The sequence below is a fragment of the Rhinolophus sinicus genome, linkage group LG12 (assembly GCF_036562045.2).
Source record: "Rhinolophus sinicus isolate RSC01 linkage group LG12, ASM3656204v1, whole genome shotgun sequence".
NCBI classification, from domain to species: Eukaryota; Metazoa; Chordata; class Mammalia; order Chiroptera; family Rhinolophidae; genus Rhinolophus; species Rhinolophus sinicus.
Window position 1 is genome coordinate 36,586,214 of NC_133761.1, and position 18,197 is coordinate 36,604,410.

Sequence of the window (18,197 nt, forward strand, 5' to 3'; positions counted from 1 at the left end):
GGTGTGTATAGGGACCTGCGAGTACTCCTGGCAGTGCCGGCACAAAGCTGGCATGACAAGGAGCAGGGGAGAGGAGAGGAAACTGGAGAAGGAGAAGCTCTCACACTTTAAAATGTTATATAGTCCATATTAAACACTTGGGTCTTTATCCCCTACTATTACTGCTATTACCACCAGCCCCTCTTCCTCCTCCTAGTCTTTTTTAATCCAGGTGCCCATACATCCTGTGTACTTTCCAATGCACTACACTGCTTCCCATCCCGATCCAAAGGGGAGACTGGACAGGTCTGTATTATTTCAAAAGGATATATTTTAGTCACATGCTTAAGATTTCTTTTTTTTGTGATTATATAATCAATATTCAAATGAAGAAAATAAGTAACAGAATGGAAAATAAAATTAAAATCAGCTAATATTCCACTACCCAGAGATAATAACTCTTAAAATCCTAATATCCTTCCAGACTTTCTCCTACAGACCAAATTCAAAGTTTATTAACTACTCCAAATTGTATTATTTCCAAAACACAATCCCTTACTTTAGACTTCTTTCTCTGATTCCTTTTTTCTTGACATTAACAAGGGAGCAATGGGCCACCTAGGAATGGGAACACACAAAACCCTAACCCAGATGAGACAACGAGCTGCCTCAGGGACTCTTCAGTAAGGTCATCACAAATCCTTCCTCCTTTCGGGCTGGATCAGAGGGCACTACAGGAAGCAGTGAGATAACCTAGACCAAGGTTAGGAAACCTACAACACAATATCCTGTGCCTTTCCACATTGTAGGCCTTCAAACATGCACCCATCTCTCCTGGGGCGCAGCTCCACAGAATTCACAGCTAAGGAAAGTGAAGAAAGAAACTGTACTGCCTTAACACTAAGCAACAAGCTACAGTTCTAAGTGGAAATTATGGTCTTGGAACAAAATGATTCTCTCATCTGCGCGTTTACTAAAGACTAAGGGGACACTGATGGGCATAAACCCACAAGTACCCTAGATATTAGGAACTCATGTCACAGGAAGTTCACCAGAAAAACAGGTATCATCCAATGTCTGAAATTCCAAAAAGAAGGATTTAAGTATGATCATAAATGTTTATGAACAATTGTAAAGAAGACAAAAAGGAGGAAAAAACAAAAGAAATCAGTAAGTCTTCAAAGGGTTGAAATGAAATGAGCTCAGTTTTTAAAAGGACATACACGAAATAAAGAGGAAGAAACAAATAATCAAAGACAAATGTAAAAAACTGATACAGTCTTTTAAGAGTTCCCAGGTAACCATCCAATTAAGGGACTATATACTAAACATGAGATGAGGGTAGATGAAGAGTAACAAAAGGTGATACAAACAATAAGAAAGGAATAAGGAAACCTGAAGGAACAAATGTATGCAAAAAAATGTTACATTACTAAAAGTTTTGTTTTGTTTTAACTACAAGACCAGAAAGGGGAGAAAAGCCCACTACCTATTTAGGGTATACATAATATTAACACATGAAAGATATAATTTTAGGGACAACCTCCAGTCTCTCTCTATTTTTGATGTTTTCTTCACCCGGAAGCATTTTCAGTTGCATAGGAACAATATCATTAAGAAAGGAGATACTATCAGTTCACTGAACTTTCACATGGGTATAATTACTGACAACGAACATGTATACTAGTAAGAATCAGGCACATCAAATTCAAAGAAATAAATAGGCTCTAAAGGGTAAGGTGAAGTGCACCCCTGACTGATCCGTCAGTTCACACCAGTAATGTCTGTGTATTCCAGAGCTTAAAACTAGAGTCTGATTTTATCATTTACAGCAACAAAAGCTAACTCATCTCTCACAAGCTTAGGATTATACCAGAATTTTATCTGTTAACTACATAATTTTTGCTTGCATTCTCATGAACTATAGGGTATTAGAAAAAAATATTTAGGAAGGGCAAACTCAAGTACCTGAATTATCAAAACCTATACTTCTAACTACAAACAAGTATTTGTCTCATCTTACAGTGAATCATAGAAAATGGACAAGTTCCGATTGTAGTATAGATCAAAAAATTGGTACAATTATTTCATTCTAATAATTCTTTTATTTAAACACAAATTACCTTTACATATGGGTTGCTCTGAAGCAGAAATGCAGGAACTTGCAGTGTAAGGTATTCATTTTCCTTCCAGTTTAACATAAAAGCAACACACTCCTCAGCAATAACTTGACGAAGAGGAATATCTAAAAAGCAAAGAAGAAAATAGCTGGAATTACCATCACAACATTAAAATGAGAACAAAGCAAAATTTGCTCAGATTTCAAACATATTGAAAACAAGTTACAGATGAAAATTAGAAAAATACTAACATTTTATGCTTTTCTCTAGAAAGTTTAAAGTTTCCCAACAATAGACTGCCATGGTCCCTACTATTAATCAACAAAAGTATCCACCTAAGAACACCTTAGATGCCCAACACTCTTACTTGTGGACATTTATAATTCAAATGAGCAGAGAATAAACACACAAATGAAACAAGTACAAAATGGCATGGTATAAACTTTTAGTACATTTAGAGGACAGAAACAGCTAAAACCATACAATAAAACTACATTCTGAGTTAATATATCATTTTTAATATTTTTTTCTGACTGAAATGTAATAAATATTCCTATGAGACAAGTCATTCACTTTCAAAAAATGTTTACTGTACCAGAAACAATTTTAAATAAAAATATTAGAATTGTTTTGAACATTATTTCCTTTGAATAAAATTAAATATACCTTAATATTAAATATGCTGTGAATTTTTATAGCTCAAAGTATGGAATTAGGCTTTAATGCACAGCAGCAAAAAAGAAACCCCCATGAATGCTAAATAACAATGTTAAGACTTAAAATGGGAAGAGCTACTAAACTTAAGTAGCTGTATTTTTCAGTCTTTCTAAAAACACTGTGCTTGTGCCTACTTAATTTATGTCTCACCTTAATAAAAAAAATCTGGTATGACAAAAGCAGCCCAAGAACAGATCAAAATGAAATAAAAATACATTATCTGCATCATCTTCTTGAAGGAATGAAGACAGAAGTAAAATTAGTATCCCAAATGCATGCATGTCATTGAGTTCTATACAATTTACCAAAGGAAGGCCACACAACAATTGGCTCCAAGGTTTCATTTATTTACCAGGCACTTCTCATCAGTAATATGGCAATGGCTCTTAAAGATGAATCAGAGCCTAGAGAGTGGAGTACTGATACAGCCTGAGAGGCAGTGTTTTGGAGAGTAAACTTCCCTGTAAGCACCTGCAATACAATTATTCCTTATCAAAAAGTACAAGTCATAGGCAGTAACAGGCAGCCAGAGTAGGTCTAACATTCTATTTTGTTGAACTCCAAGGAACATTAACAAGGACATGTGTCTCAACAGAAAGCTACCTTTTAAAATAAAGGTATTAAAACTTGGGGGCTCTCTCCCAAAAGACATGGTTTTAGAATAATTAATCTGTAGCTCTTATTTCTATTTTAACTATAAGGTGGGATCTGTTGTTAGTTAAGATCACTTATTCCTGATAGAAAAGCCAGGTCAACACTGTGTTCCATAGAGGGCATGCATCTAACTCATTCAAACTTAGCCCATTATCACCAGGGAATAATTTTTTTTCCTTCAAAACGGAAGGAGAAGGTGGCCAAGACACCTTTTTACACTGCTCCCCCAATTCTGACCCATGGAGGCACCATCCTACCAACAGCTCCTCTCTCAGTGGTACTGGCGCGCAGAGTTGTAAGAGCATCAGAGCCAGAGATCTATGCTGAACTCAGGTAACAGTATGTAATTGAGGCTCGAAGTCAAAGACAAGGAACTGTGTCTGTAGGGAAAAAATCATTTCCTTGTTCCTCCTAACAATACATTACACCCTTTCCTTCTCATTTTAAATACCATTTATAGCATAAACTATGGGTCAAATGGCTGAAAACTTCATAACCTAGGAATTTAAACAAATTATGGGCAGAGCTATGAGACTTAAACAAAAAAAAGAAAAGAAAAAAGTGATATGAACCCTAAACTACTGACATGCCAAAAAGGTAGTATAAATAGACCACAATTATTTAGACATTTCCAGCCATTTCAGAGTAAGAGCATAGGCTTAAGTTGCACTCAAATCACAGTCGTCTCTGTTGTCTCTAACTGCATGACTTTGGCCAAATTCTTTATCCTCTCTGCACCTCAGTTTCTTGATTTACAAAATGGGGATAATTAAGTAAGTAGCTACTTCACAGAGCTGCTGTGAGGACTAAATGAGTTATGCATCTAAAGCTCTTAAACATTATCTGACATGTAGTTAGCACTCAATAAATGTTCGGGTTTTTCAATTCTTTTTGCTTTTAATTTTAGAATAACTAGGTATAAAAAAAACCTTCTACCTTTAAAAAGAACACATATACACAGTGGCATGTGTCAATTATAATAGTTGGTGCCAGCATATTATCAGATCAAGTCTTCTTATGATACTGAAGGGCACTGATGCATTAAAGCTCAAAGATATTCAATCAACAGAGTGCTAAGAAGTTGTAATTTCTACTAGAAATCAGAATGTAACAACAAACTCATTCAAAAGACCCCAGAGGGCCAGCAGCTATTTCTGTTTTGGCACATTATTAGCACCTTCCTTTACACTTCAATTTTACTCTTTACAACATTAAATGTGTACAATATGATTTAATTGCTCTAAGTACTTCTATTAAAACACGTGAAATTAAGAAGCTACTTTAAGCAAGATTTACATGTAACACAGATAATTTATATAAGCCACTTTTCATAAGATATTTACATTTGAATTGGACACACAAAGCTCTGTTCCCAAAGTGACCACAAGTGAGTTCCTGACCCAGTGGAAATTATTTTGAGGGCTTTTTCTGATGGTAATGGGGAAATAAACCTTCAACCTGTACCTTCAAGGACATTTTGATTCTTTTAACAGAGAATCTTCAAATTGCAATACAGTTTCTGTAGTGTAGTGTCCCCTTAAAATTCATGTTCACCTGAACCGAACCTCAAAATGTGACCTGATTTAGAAATGGGGTCTTTGCAGATTATTTCGTTAAGATAAGGTCATACTGATTTAGGGCAGACCCTAAATCCAATGACTGGAGCCTTGCAAGAGGAAACACACACGTACACGCATGTCACATAAAGGAGGCAAAGGCTGGAGTGATGCACCTACAAGTTAAGGAATGCCAAAGATTGCTGGAAGCCACCTGAAGCTAGGAAAAGAACAAGGATTCTCCCCTAGAACCTCCAGACGGTGCATGGCTCTGCAGACACTGTGATTTCAGACATCTAGTCTCCAGAAATGTTAGAAAATGAATTTCTCTTGTTTTAAATTGCCTAGTTTGTAGTACTTTATTATAGCAATCTTAGGAAATGAAGTTTCCTACATTTTCTCCAGTGTTCTCAAATGAAGCCCACATCTGAATGTTTTAGGAGAGAAATAACTTTTTACAGATGGTAAGAAGTAAATGTTCATTTAGATTTTTCACCACAATTATATGAGTACTGAATTTCTGAAAGGTAGCTTTATGCAACAGTCTTACCGGGAAGCCTCATTTCCAGATATCCCCGCACCCTACTAATAAGATCAGAAGGCGGTCTCTCTCCTGACTGCCCTGTCCCAGCTTCATGTGTATGAATATCCAAAAGCAGCATCTCATTCAGCATGACCTGACGAAGTTTTGGTGAGAACTCTGTTACCAACTCCAAACAAGCAGCAAATAGCTGTTTAGCATGGAAAAAGTCCTATAAAAAGAAATAACAGAATAACCTGGATCACCTTTCCTCTGGAGTCAAAAAACATACATATTTATGAGTACAGGGCAAAGAGGATTAAAGGTTAACACTGGTTACCTCGGGGAATGAGATTAAATTATCTTGTTCTTTATTTATCTCTATATTGATTTATTCCAATAAATACTAATTCTTTTGTAATTTTTAAAAAAGTCAATAATCAATATAAAATACATGCCATATTACTAAACAAGTTTTACACAAATTGTAAAATAACAAAAATTAAAGCTTTTACTAAATTATACATATTATATACATATATTACATATAGGTGTAAAATTCTATGACAAGTACCCTTCTCCATCAACCTAGGTATTCAGAATTAGACCTTGCATCCTTCAACAAGGTTTCACAATCTAAAATCTTTGCACACGTTATTAATCTATATTAATTGGCTAATAAATTAAATCAGCTACAACCCAAGCCCTTTCCTACACATCTCCTAATTTTTCCAAAGAGTAATCTTCGATTATCTCTCTCTCTTCACAGGCTTCCTTCACTCCTATAATCTGGCTTCTATCCCCCATCATGAAGAAGAAACAGCTCTCACTGAAATAACTGTTTTCTAATTGTCCAATCTACCGAACACTTTTCAGTTACCTTACTGGACTTAAGGGACTGCACCCCAGTGCTGTCCACTCCCTTTTTCTTGACATTCTCTATTCCCTTGGCTATTATGACTCCGCATGGATCTGGTCTTCATATTCACCATACCAGGTTTTCTTGGACTCAATGCTACATCCCCTAAACTCTGTATATGCTCCCTGAGTAATTTCTGATGACTCTCCAATCTGTATCTCCAGCCCAGACCACTCCCCAAGCTTCAGGCTCATGTTTCCAATTGCAGGCCCAAATTAAACATTGTAAAAATGAACTCATAATCCGCCCATCAAAAATGTTTTTCTCTACACATGCACATGTTGGCACTCCCATCTGTTCTCCAACACCCAAAGCAGAAACCTGACAATCATACTCGATTCTTTTCTCCCTCTTGCCTTCCACAGCAAATCAGTTAGCAATCAATTCTCGATTTTACCTCCTAAAGATTTCTCTAATATGTTCTCTTCTATCATTTCTAACCCTTGTGCCACTTACTACCTGTATGATCTTAGCCAATTTAATACCTTTGAGTCTTTCATACCTCCGTAAAACTGAGATAACACCTTTCAATTTGTTTTTTTTTAAAGAAAAACGCACATGAATATTGCACAAGTCTCTGAGCCCAATGTTAGTTATTTTAAGACTAGAAGGCGCAAAGTTCCCAATGACATGACTCTCTATTATAAACTTTTCAATAACTTAAACAATTGTCTACAGCTTTACTGTGCAATATGGTAGCCACTAGCTACATGTGGCTATTGAGCACATGAATTAAGACCAGTCCAAACTGGTAGGTGCTATAAGTGTTAAAATACTCACTGGATTTTGAGTGAAAACTTAGCACACACACTTTTTTAAAAAAAGGAAAATATGTCCATTTTTAGAGTTTACATGTTTAAAAGATAGTTTAGATATATTGGGTTAAAATATATTAAAATCTATTTCACCTTTTTTGTACTTCTAAAAATGTGGCTACTAGAAAATTATACATTACACATGTAGTTTGCATGGTATTTCCCTTGGACAGTGTCGGTCTAGAACAGCAGTTCTCAAACATTAGCATGCATCAGAATTACCTGGAGAACTTATTAAAACAGACTGCTGGGCCCATCCCGTTTCTGATTTAGTAGATCTAGGATAAGGTCCAACAGTTTGCATTTCTAATTTAAGTTCCCAAATATCGAGTATCACCAAAGCTGCTGGTGTAAGGACCATAGTTTGAGAACCATTCGTTTAGATCGCAGTCTTCAAAAGTCTTTGCTTACTTCCCTCTTAAAACAGTTTTATGTAAAAATTCACTTCTCTATATAAATTTTTAAGTTGAGAAGCATAATTTTTCTTAGCCAAAGTTTAAGGAGATGCTCAAGTGTAGTGTAAGCACTGGGTTTTTGAATAATGAATTATACTTTGTTCCTATTTTAAAACATACATCCAACAAAATGTGCAAGATTTGTGTGCTGAAAGTTATAAAACATTGATGAGAGAAATCAAATACATAAATAAATGAAGAGCTATACTATGTTCATGGACTGAAACACTCAATATTGTTATCAGCTGTCCCCAAATTGATTTGTATATTCATTGCAATCTGAATCAAAATCCTAGCAAGCTTTTTGTAATACGCATTGAAAAGCTGATTCTAAAATTCACATAAAAAAGCAAAGGACCTAGAATTGCCAAACTGTTTTTGAAGTACCGCTGGACCCTCAATTAATGTCCTCTTGTTATAAAGTTGATGACAAAAAAAATCAATTCCTGGTCTGGACCACTGTCTGTGTGGAGTTTGTCCATTCTGCCTGTGTCTGTCTGTATTTTCCCTGGTACTTGGTTTCCTCCCAGATTCCAAAGACATGCACATGTTGGGTTAATTGACAGGTGTTAATTGTCCCAGTCTGAGTAAGTGTGTGGGTATAAGTGAGCCCTGCGAAGGAAGGATATCCTGTTCAGGCATGGTTCCGACCTTATACCTTGAGCTGCCAAGATAGACTCCAGCCACCTGTGAACATGAACTGAAATACACAGGTTGGAAAATAATTTTTACTTGTTTTTATTAATTTTTCCCAAATGTATATATGGCTCGCATTTATTTCAATGTTTAATATTAGAAGTGCTTTGAGACTTTATTTAGAAGTTTGGTGATGTTTTTGTGACCAAAAATATGCCATAAGAACTTAACTCTCATGCATATCAATGATCTTATGGTAAAACTGGTTTCGTTACAGGTCCTTGAGTTTCGAGTTGCAATTTCTGAACCTACTAATAACGTTACATAGGATCTTTCTGTACAATAAAACTGAAGAACTTACAGCAGTTGGTTTTAAAACTTACTACGAAGCTAGATTATGGCTCCTTCCTGCCTCTTTTTAAAAGTAAGCTTCAAAAAGGATGACTGTGAAAAGGGAATGAAATGATGATGGGGAAACATGACATGTAAACCGTAAGAGTATTTTCAGGCAGATCAATTTTAGGAAAGAGTATAAAGAGAAATTGAAAAGTTGGGAACTACTTTTCTTAGAACTATGACATCCACATCTTGGACTTCTAGTTAGGAGATTGCTGGCCTAGAAAAACCAGCCACCTTAACAAAGCTTACAAGGGTCTCTGAAGACTGGGTCTTACCTCCCATCTAGCCTCATATCCTGCCTCACCTCACATAACAAGTAACATTAGCATATTGTTAATATTATTAGCATATTGCTTCCAATTTACTCATATACCATCCTGTATCTTACCTTTGAGCTTTTTCTCATGGTATCATCCTTCTTACCTAGGTAATTTATTTAAGCCTCAGGTTTAACTTAGGATCTTCACCTTCCAAATGTTATCTTCAACCTTCCTATAGAATTTACTGTACTATTAGTTATGCAATTATACTATATCATTTAACATATCCCTTTTGCCTCAACTTCCCAAATAGACTGCAAACGCCTTATGTAAAATAAACCACAAAATTTCAAGGGATTTTATTTCGTTTTTATAGCTTGGAACACAATCTTTACTAAGTGAATCCTAAAAAAATACAAATAATGACTTTTCATGTTATCTAGATATTTAAAAAGGAATAGAGCAGTATCTGTATGTCCAAGACCAGTTTGGTGTAGTTATGAGGGTAAGTAAAAAGAACAAAATACTTTTTCAAATATCGGTACAGGCCTATGACTATAATTTTAAGATCAGGAAAATATAACAGATTCTGATTCCTGGCTTTCATGCTAAAATTAGTAAAGCATATTCTTAACCAGTAGTTGACGTATACTTTTACTCACCTTAACAGTACTGCAGTGTAAACCTTTGGCCATAAGAATGTAAACCAAATCTCTTGTTAAATTGTCTTTAATTCCCAGGATAACACCACTATAGACAGCAGGTACTTCCCACTAGAAGAAAAAAATATAAATATACACACATAAAGAAAGCCAAATCTAGATAAGAATGTTTCAATAATCTTCAATCACATTTTTTAAAAAAATCATTCAAAGGTCATTTTTTTCCAAGAGAAAGAAAAATGACAGCCATAATAAAATGTTAATCAAAATGAACGTATTCACTATAATGAGCTAGTAACGAAAAATCAAATGGTTTGGTACTTTCTCAAGGATAGTCTATAGAAAAAAAGAAGAAAATACTCCTTATATGATGCTCACAGCAGTACTATGAAGTGGGTAGTGTTATCCTCTTTTTACAGATGAGAAAACTGAGGTAGGCAGATGTTAAAAAACTTGCCCAGGGTTATACAGATAGTAAGTATGCAACTGGGATTTAAACTGGGACAGTTAGTATCAGAACTCCCTCTCTTAACTATGCTATCCTTCCTCATCTATAAAAATGAACAGTGAACACTAATAAAGTTCAACTAAATGTTCAGAGCAACTTTTCATTTCATTGCACTGCATGTTCAAATCCCATGACATATACATGAATTGCTGACTGCTTTGTACTACATTATCAGCAGAGGAAGAATATGCAATTAGTTAAAAGGATTGCCATATTACTTTAATTTCTCCAGTATCTGTGGGCTATTTTCCCCTGTATTTCTAGCTATAGTCTAGCTAAAATGGTGTTTTAGAACTTATTTTCATTTGCAATTTCCATGCAGAAAAGCTGTTAAATAGACAACCTCAGGAACAGGTAAATTCATTAGCTGGCTATTTTTAAATGTATCTAAGGCCAAAAATGTCCTATATAAAGAAGTTTTAATGAATTGGTTCCAAGTTGTAGGCTTCAGACCTCAAGAAGTTATTAAAAAACAAAAACTCACAATGTAAATATATATATAGATGATATATTACGGAACTGTACACCTGAAATCTATGTAACTTTACTAACAATTATCACCCCAATAAACTTTAATCAATAAACAAAACAAAAATACTCTAAAGCATGTAAAAGGTATTAGCTACACACCGCCTAAGTAATATACCTTATAAATATATTTACAGCTATATTTAAAATATATGAAAGTGCTGTAAGTAGAATACTGTATAAACTTATTTTTAGAGATTCCTGAATTAGTATCTTTTTTGACATGTTTTATTTCTATGTCAATGAATGTTCAAAGTACAATACTTGTCATGTGAATGTCCTAAAATTGTTGACAAATGAAGAAATAAAGGGGGTCTTTATTCTCAAAAAGGTCAGGTAACTCTTCTACATCAGAAAACAAGGACAACTATTCTTTTTTTTTAAGATTTTATTGGGGAAGGGGAACAGGATTTCATTGGGGGACAGTGTGTACTTCTAGGACTTTTCCAAGTCAAGTTGTTGTCCTTTCAATCTTAGTTGTGGAGGGCACAGCTCAGCTCCAGGTCCAGTTGCCGTTGTTAGTTGCAGAGGGTGCAGCCCATCATCCCTTGTGGGAGTCGAACTGGCAACCTTGTGGTTGAGAGGACGCGCTCCAACCAACTGAGCCATCTGGGAGCTCAGAGGCAACTCAGCTCAAGGTGCCATGTTCAATTTTAGTTGCAGGGGGCAGAGCCCACCATCCCTTGCAGGAGTCGAGGAATCGAACCAGCTACCTTGTGATTGAGAGCCCACGCTCCAACCAACTGAGCTATCTGGTCAGGTCACCCGGGAGCTGAGCGGCAGCTCATTGACTTCATTCTAGTTGCAGAGGGCGCAGTTCGCTGGCCCATGTGGGAATTGAACTGGCAGCCCCGTTGCCCAGAGCTCACGCTCTAACCAACTGAGCCACCAGACCACCCTTCTTATCTGTTCTTGACAAAGGTTTTCTTACCTTATTAGACACCGTCCAGAATTGGCGCTCTGATGTCATACCATGTAATTCAATTAAAATCTGTCGAATCCTCCAGGGATCCACTGACAATATCAGCTGATGCTCCAACTGGCCAATGTTGACACTTGCCGAAGCTAAGAAAGGAAGAGATTTCTACTTCAGTTATGATTTAATTCAAGGGTATACATAATCCTATAAGTATGAGAATGACAGTTTATTGAGAGAAATTGTGTGTGTTTCTAAGTTAAAACAGCCCTCATCTTGAGAACTGATTCATCAACATAGTGTAACTTACATATTAACTTTTCCTCACTGAGAAAACCAAACACAATTTGTATTATGTCTGCATTTAATAAATGCATGTAATAAAGATGAAACTATAAACAGGTAAAAAATCAATAACTGGTTCATGGAAAGAACTATGCGATATATATGAAAAAATAACATGTATAGTCTACTTTTGAACATAATGGGTTAAAAAAGCATGTATAAATAAAATGTTAATTTGAGTAACAAATATTAAGAATGTTTGTTTTTTGAAGGGAGAAGAGAAAGAGGAGGCACTGCCTTCCCAAAGAAGCAAGAAATGATCACTAAAGTCCCTATTTACAACTCAGCTTTCAGCTAGTCTTCAATAATTCATTTCCAGCATTTTATGTGTGTTAATGTTATCCTTTTCCTTTACAACTGGATAGGCAATTTAAATCTAGTGAGGTTCAAAGCAACTAAAATTTTCCTCTTTTGTTAAACCAACAGCATTCTCTGTAGCACCTATATTAAGTTTTAAGCTTACGTTTTTTTAAATAAACAGCACTATATTTTCTACCGATATATTTATAAAAGCAAAAATGGAAGAAAATCATCAAATAAATTAAGGCAAAAATGGCAATATTGCCAAAGCTAAATGTTTAGCCAATAAATAGTATCACAGTGATATAGATGGAAATGCATGAAAGCATGTACTTTTTTTTTGGTCTTAGCACACTTGACCAGTCCCCTCCCTCCTCTTCTTGTTACCTACCACGAACATACTAGCAGTAGAGTCACCTTGGTCTAGGTCCCTAGCTAAAATCTTCTATGTATCTATGCCTAATTCTCCATTAACCATACACTCAGCAGAATCCCAGCACTTAACTTCTTAGACAGAGATATAACTATAGAAGACAGGTAAATTTCTATTAATTACTGACATAAGTATAAATTAAAACAAGAAGGCATCCTCAAATATGGTAAAGGGCAAATATTACTAGAGGGGCAAAATACGCCAACGTTTAGCTAGCAGACTAGAGAGCTAACCTGGGATATCATAAAATGAAGTTAGAGGTTTAATGCACAGATTTATTCTAGGGGATCTCTTCCTCATCTGATCAACAAGTAGCTTTCGTTCTTCATCTTTCAACAATGTAATGAAAAGCTCATGTGAAGAAATCATGAAAACATACTGCAGATCTTCCAACCCCAGACACACATTCCTAGATCAGTAAGAAATATCATAAAACAAAAAAGTATATAATTTAGTTTGGGAAAAACAATATTAACCAATTTTTATTAATAAACCATGTAACAAATCAACCATTTTATAAACTCCATTAACAGTATTCTGAAATAGATTTAAAATTTTTCTTTGGTCCTTATGTAAAACTGTGATGTGAATGACACAATGTAAGAAAACAGTAACTGATATAATCATAAACTTTGTGAGACTGCACAAATCTCAACCTTAACTAGTTCTCAAATATCAGTTACTGCCTGTTTTTAAGACATGCAGTTCAAACATGAAGAGTAATAAAAGACATATTTTCTTCACAGGACTAAGTTCAAAGGGGAAAAAGAAAAATAGGCACTTACTTTAGAAAAGCAGCCATTTTTCCTTTGAAAGCATCAGAAGCTTTTTCTAAATTTACTGACCTTGAACATACCTAGAAATATGAATATTTTTTATTTGAATATGGGCACCTTAAAAAATGTACATGGCAGTTTAAAAACTTTAGACTTAACAAATAAATTTTCCTTTTTCAACCATATATCAATCACAGATTTGATTAATTTAAAAGATGAGAACAAAAACAAAATCCATATGGGAAGGAGTGGAATCTGCTCATTTCAATAACTGCAGGTATTTGTATGTAGTAAAGAATAATCTATTTAGCATGGTACAGATTTCTCCCATAATTTATAAATTATGTTACTAATTATATGCAGATATTAATTCTTATTTTATCTATACACATAATTTTTCTTTTATTTTTATGCCTTAAGTTTTTAGGAACTGTCATATCCATGGCCATGGAAAGGTTGAGTTAATCTTACTAAGCAGCATAATGATAATAATTACTAACATTTTTTTATATTAGTTTCAGGTGTACAAAACAACATACTGATTAGACATTTACACCCCTCATAAAGTGATAACCCCAGATCCAAGTCTACTACCCCTCTGACATCATATATAGCTATTACAATACCACTGACACCAATTTATTTATGAGGCAAGCATGACCCTGATACCAAAATCAAAGGCAGGACAAGAAAGAAAAAAAACAACAGATGTATCAATCTCACACATAAATGTAAAAAAAGTTTTTAAATATTAGTAAACCAAATTCAGCAACATATATTTTTAAAAGACCATGTCATACACCTAAAACCAATACAATATTATGTGTCCATTATACATCAACTAAGATAAAAAAAGATCATGACCTAGTATTTATTGCAGACAAGCAAAGATAGCTTAACACTTAATTATTTCACATTACTAAATTAGAAGAGAAAAATTAAATTACGAGATTATAATAGGGAAAGCAGTGAATAAAATCTAAAAATCATTCGTGATTTAAAAAAAGGAACGCTTCGTGAACTAAGGATAGGTGGAAACTTCCTTAATCAGAAAAGGAGTAGCTATAAGAAAACCATACACACTCTAATGGTGAAACATTAGAAGGGGATGGGGTAGAGCGAGGAAAAAAAAAAGAAAAAAAAAGGGGCGTTCAGTAAATGGTACTGGAACAAATCGACAGCCATATGAGGGGAAAAAATGACATCAGACCCCTATTTCACATGACATACAAAAATCAATTTAGGTGGATTAAAGACCGAAATGTGATAGGAAGGCTAAGCTGTAAAGCTTTTAGAAGATAAAATATAAGACTATCTTCATGACCACAGGTTAGGAAAAGCTTTCTTAAACAAGGCACAGAAATCATGATTCTTTGTCTTTATGGAAAAGATTAATTTTATTGATATTAAAACTGTTAAAGAAAGAGGTAGAAAGGTCCAGTAGAAACACAGATTCTAGAACTCACATGAGAGGCTAGAAGTATGACTTGAGAGTTTTTAGTAAACAGGTATCTGAATAGGTAACTGATATTTTGGATGAGAATAAAAAATTACGCGAGAAGATGAGAGAGCCAAGGACAAAACTTTTGTAAGCAAAAATACTAAAAGGAGAGCAAAACAGAAGTCAATGAAGAATTAAGAAAAACCTAGTAAAGGAGAACTAGGAAAGAGACAAGGTAGGAGAATGTTGTCTGTCAGTAATACCATGTTTCCCCGAAAATAAGACCTAACCGGAAAATAAGTCCTAATTTTTCAAAATGACCATCCCCCGAACATAAGCCCTAATGCGTCTTTTGGAGCAAAAATTAATATTTAAGACCCGGTCTTATTTTCAAGGAAACACGGTATCAACTATTTGCCAAAGAGGCAGGTCAGATGAAGACAGAAAAGAGGGCACTGGATTTGGCAACCAAGAGGTCATTTGTAAGCTTAAAGCAAAATTGTGAGTCAAAAGGGAAAAAATGTCTTACCTCAAGAAGAAAGTCTATTTTCTCTTTATCAGGTCTAAGAAATAGCTGGTTAAATTGAACACTAATTGTTTTATCTTCCAGTATATCACGGACTGTGTTACAGGCACAGACTTTAAAACAGATTTCATCTAGGGCTTCATTTCTGTAGAGCACAAAAATAGAACCACTAATATTTTTAAATTCAAAAAAAGGTACATATTACAAAACTAAATTCACAAGAATGAGCCATTTATTCTTGAGAGGTAAGATTTTAGGATACTCAGGCACACTAGTAAATACCCAAGTAAGGGAGGAAAGCAGAACAGAAAGGTTTTGAATTTACCAAGGGACAATTTAGTTACAGATTAGGTAACAGAATCAAATTCTGCTATACATATTTTTCCCCAAGGCTGTTAAAACATGGGGTGTGATCAAACAATTCAGTGAATAAGACCTAACCGGAAAATTAAAAAAAAATTATCACAGTAAAAGACACATTGCTATTAATCCCCCTCAAAATACTCCTTGCTTCGAACACACTTATCCCATCATTCTTGCCACTTTCTGAAACAGTTCTAGAAGTCCTCTTCCGTGAGTGTCTTTAGTTGCGCTGTCGTAGCTGCCTCGATGTCCTGAATCATTTTGACTTTGGGGAAGAGCCAGAAGTCTCACGGGGCCATATCCAGTCAATAAGGTGGATAAGTACATACTGTGATGTTTTTATTTGACAGAAACTGCCATACACCAGAAGTGATGTGTGACACGGAGCATTGTCATGATGGAGGATGATTTATCACACACTTTAAAACACATCTTCTCTCAACTGTAGCTCACACCTGACTGACTGCACCAAACAAGTTGAAAGTTGTCACACACTGTTACTAACGTTTGATGCGCCGCTTCCCACACTGAAGATCCCTGCTTTTCTGTTGAATGGCACCTGACAGCAGTATTCACCGTATTTTGAGATCATGATGGAAGGGCTCCATGTCCCACATCGCTTCTGGTACAGCAATTTCTGTCAAAAACATTACGGTGTGTCCTTATCCACCTCATTCACTGGATCTGGCACCGTGCAACTTCTGGCTCTTCCCCAAAGTAAAAACGACATGAAAGGTAAACGTTTTGAATCAATTCAGGAGATCAAGGCAGCCATGACAGCAGAACTAAAGACACTCACGAAAGAGGACTTCCAGAACTGTTTCAGAATGTGGCACGAATGATGGGATAAGTGTGTTTGAAGCGAAGGGGAGTATTTTGAGGGTGATTAATGGCAATGTGTCTTTTACTGTAATAATTTTTTTTTTAATTTAAACATTCACTGTAGTTTTTGATCATACCTCATAGATTAGATGAACATTGAAGTGGTCCCTCTATGTCAACTTCAATATACTAACAAAAATGTAAGTGCTGTCAGACTTATTTTTGATAAAGCTGAAATGCACACTCGCTCTTTTATTCAAAAATCAAAAGGTAATTCTTCAATTTACTTAACTTACCTCTGTTGAGCTTTCTGAAAGAGTTGTCTTAGTACTGACTGTCGAAACTGAACAGGTAAACTGAAGGTTAAGTTATCTTCAATGAAAATCTTTATTAACTCCTAGGAAACACATAATATTGGATCCGTTTCAAAACTCATGGCCAAGTTCCTTCACTTTAAAAAAGCCCTTCCCCCCAAAAAAAAGTTGAAATAAATTTAAAAATGAATTTTTAAAAGTCTTTCTGTAATAAAAAACACAATGAAGAAAAATCATAAAAATATCTTATTAGGAAAATCTCTAAAATTTAAAAATTAGATTAAGAATGAAAAATAGCCCTCTCCCCTTTTTAAATTAAAAATCATGGACCAAAAATCGAAGTGAAAAAAAAAATCGAGGTGAGAAAAGAAATAAATCAGTAAGAAGCAGTGCAGTTATATATAGATGATGTATTACAGAATTGTACACTTGAAACCTATGTAGCTTTACTAACCACTGTCACCCCAATAAACTTTAATTTTTTTAAAAAAGAAGCTACGTTATTAGAAGTTTTAAAAATTCTTCCCATTCACTTCAAACATGGGTTCATACAACAAACTTTTTAAAATACTAAAACAATTTAAAATAATTCAGCTGGAAAAAACATGCTAAAAAACTATTCTAATAAATTTAAGTGTCTTAATATATTTACTGAATTACAGAAAATATCCACATTATATACACACTTTCTCAGCTTTATCAAGCAACAGAAAAGAAAAAGGGGTGACTGTGTGAGGAGATGGGAAGGAAGTTTTTCTGCAAACTGTTAGAGCTAATCAACTGCAACCAAAAAAGTACTGACAAAAGTGGTTTCAAAACTATAGAGCAACCAGTTTCACCTCAGTAGCCAAACTGGAGCAAGGGAGGACTACACAGGGCAAAACAGCCCTTCCCAAATATGAGAAGATAACATTTGTTACAGCTGTTTAATAACCACTTGATCAGCACAAAACAAAAAAACAAAAACTAGGAAGTTCATATAAAGAGAATCCTATTCAAATACTAAAAGGCTAAATATGATTTCTAAGATACTTCTGCATACAAAACTAAAGTGATAAATTTAAGAGGTACAACAAAATCGCTGTTTTCCTCTTCCTAGCTATCCATTACACTACTTTCTGTTTACACATTTTGGCACTTTACTATACTCACTGTAACATGTGCTTATTTATGAGTAGTATTTTTAAGGTCTTGTTTGCACAAACCACTCCATGCAGCTTCTTAAAGATTCTA

The 18,197-nt window shown here is 34.9% G+C and overlaps 1 protein-coding gene across 2 annotated transcripts in view; it reads right to left on the reverse strand.

The window, feature by feature from the left end:
* The window catches only part of INTS8 (integrator complex subunit 8), a 48,183-nt gene that overhangs the window by 17,302 nt on the left and 12,684 nt on the right, over positions 1–18,197 (reverse strand). For both annotated transcript variants that reach the window (XM_019713349.2, XM_074316844.1), the window contains 8 exons: positions 16,947–17,047; positions 15,469–15,610; positions 13,508–13,578; positions 12,956–13,131; positions 11,660–11,793; positions 9,693–9,803; positions 5,577–5,778; positions 2,103–2,224 (listed from right to left, as the gene is read on the reverse strand). In XM_019713349.2, the coding sequence (XP_019568908.2) occupies positions 2,103–2,224; positions 5,577–5,778; positions 9,693–9,803; positions 11,660–11,793; positions 12,956–13,131; positions 13,508–13,578; positions 15,469–15,610; positions 16,947–17,047 (1,059 nt within the window). The remainder of the gene's footprint in view (positions 1–2,102; positions 2,225–5,576; positions 5,779–9,692; positions 9,804–11,659; positions 11,794–12,955; positions 13,132–13,507; positions 13,579–15,468; positions 15,611–16,946; positions 17,048–18,197) is intronic.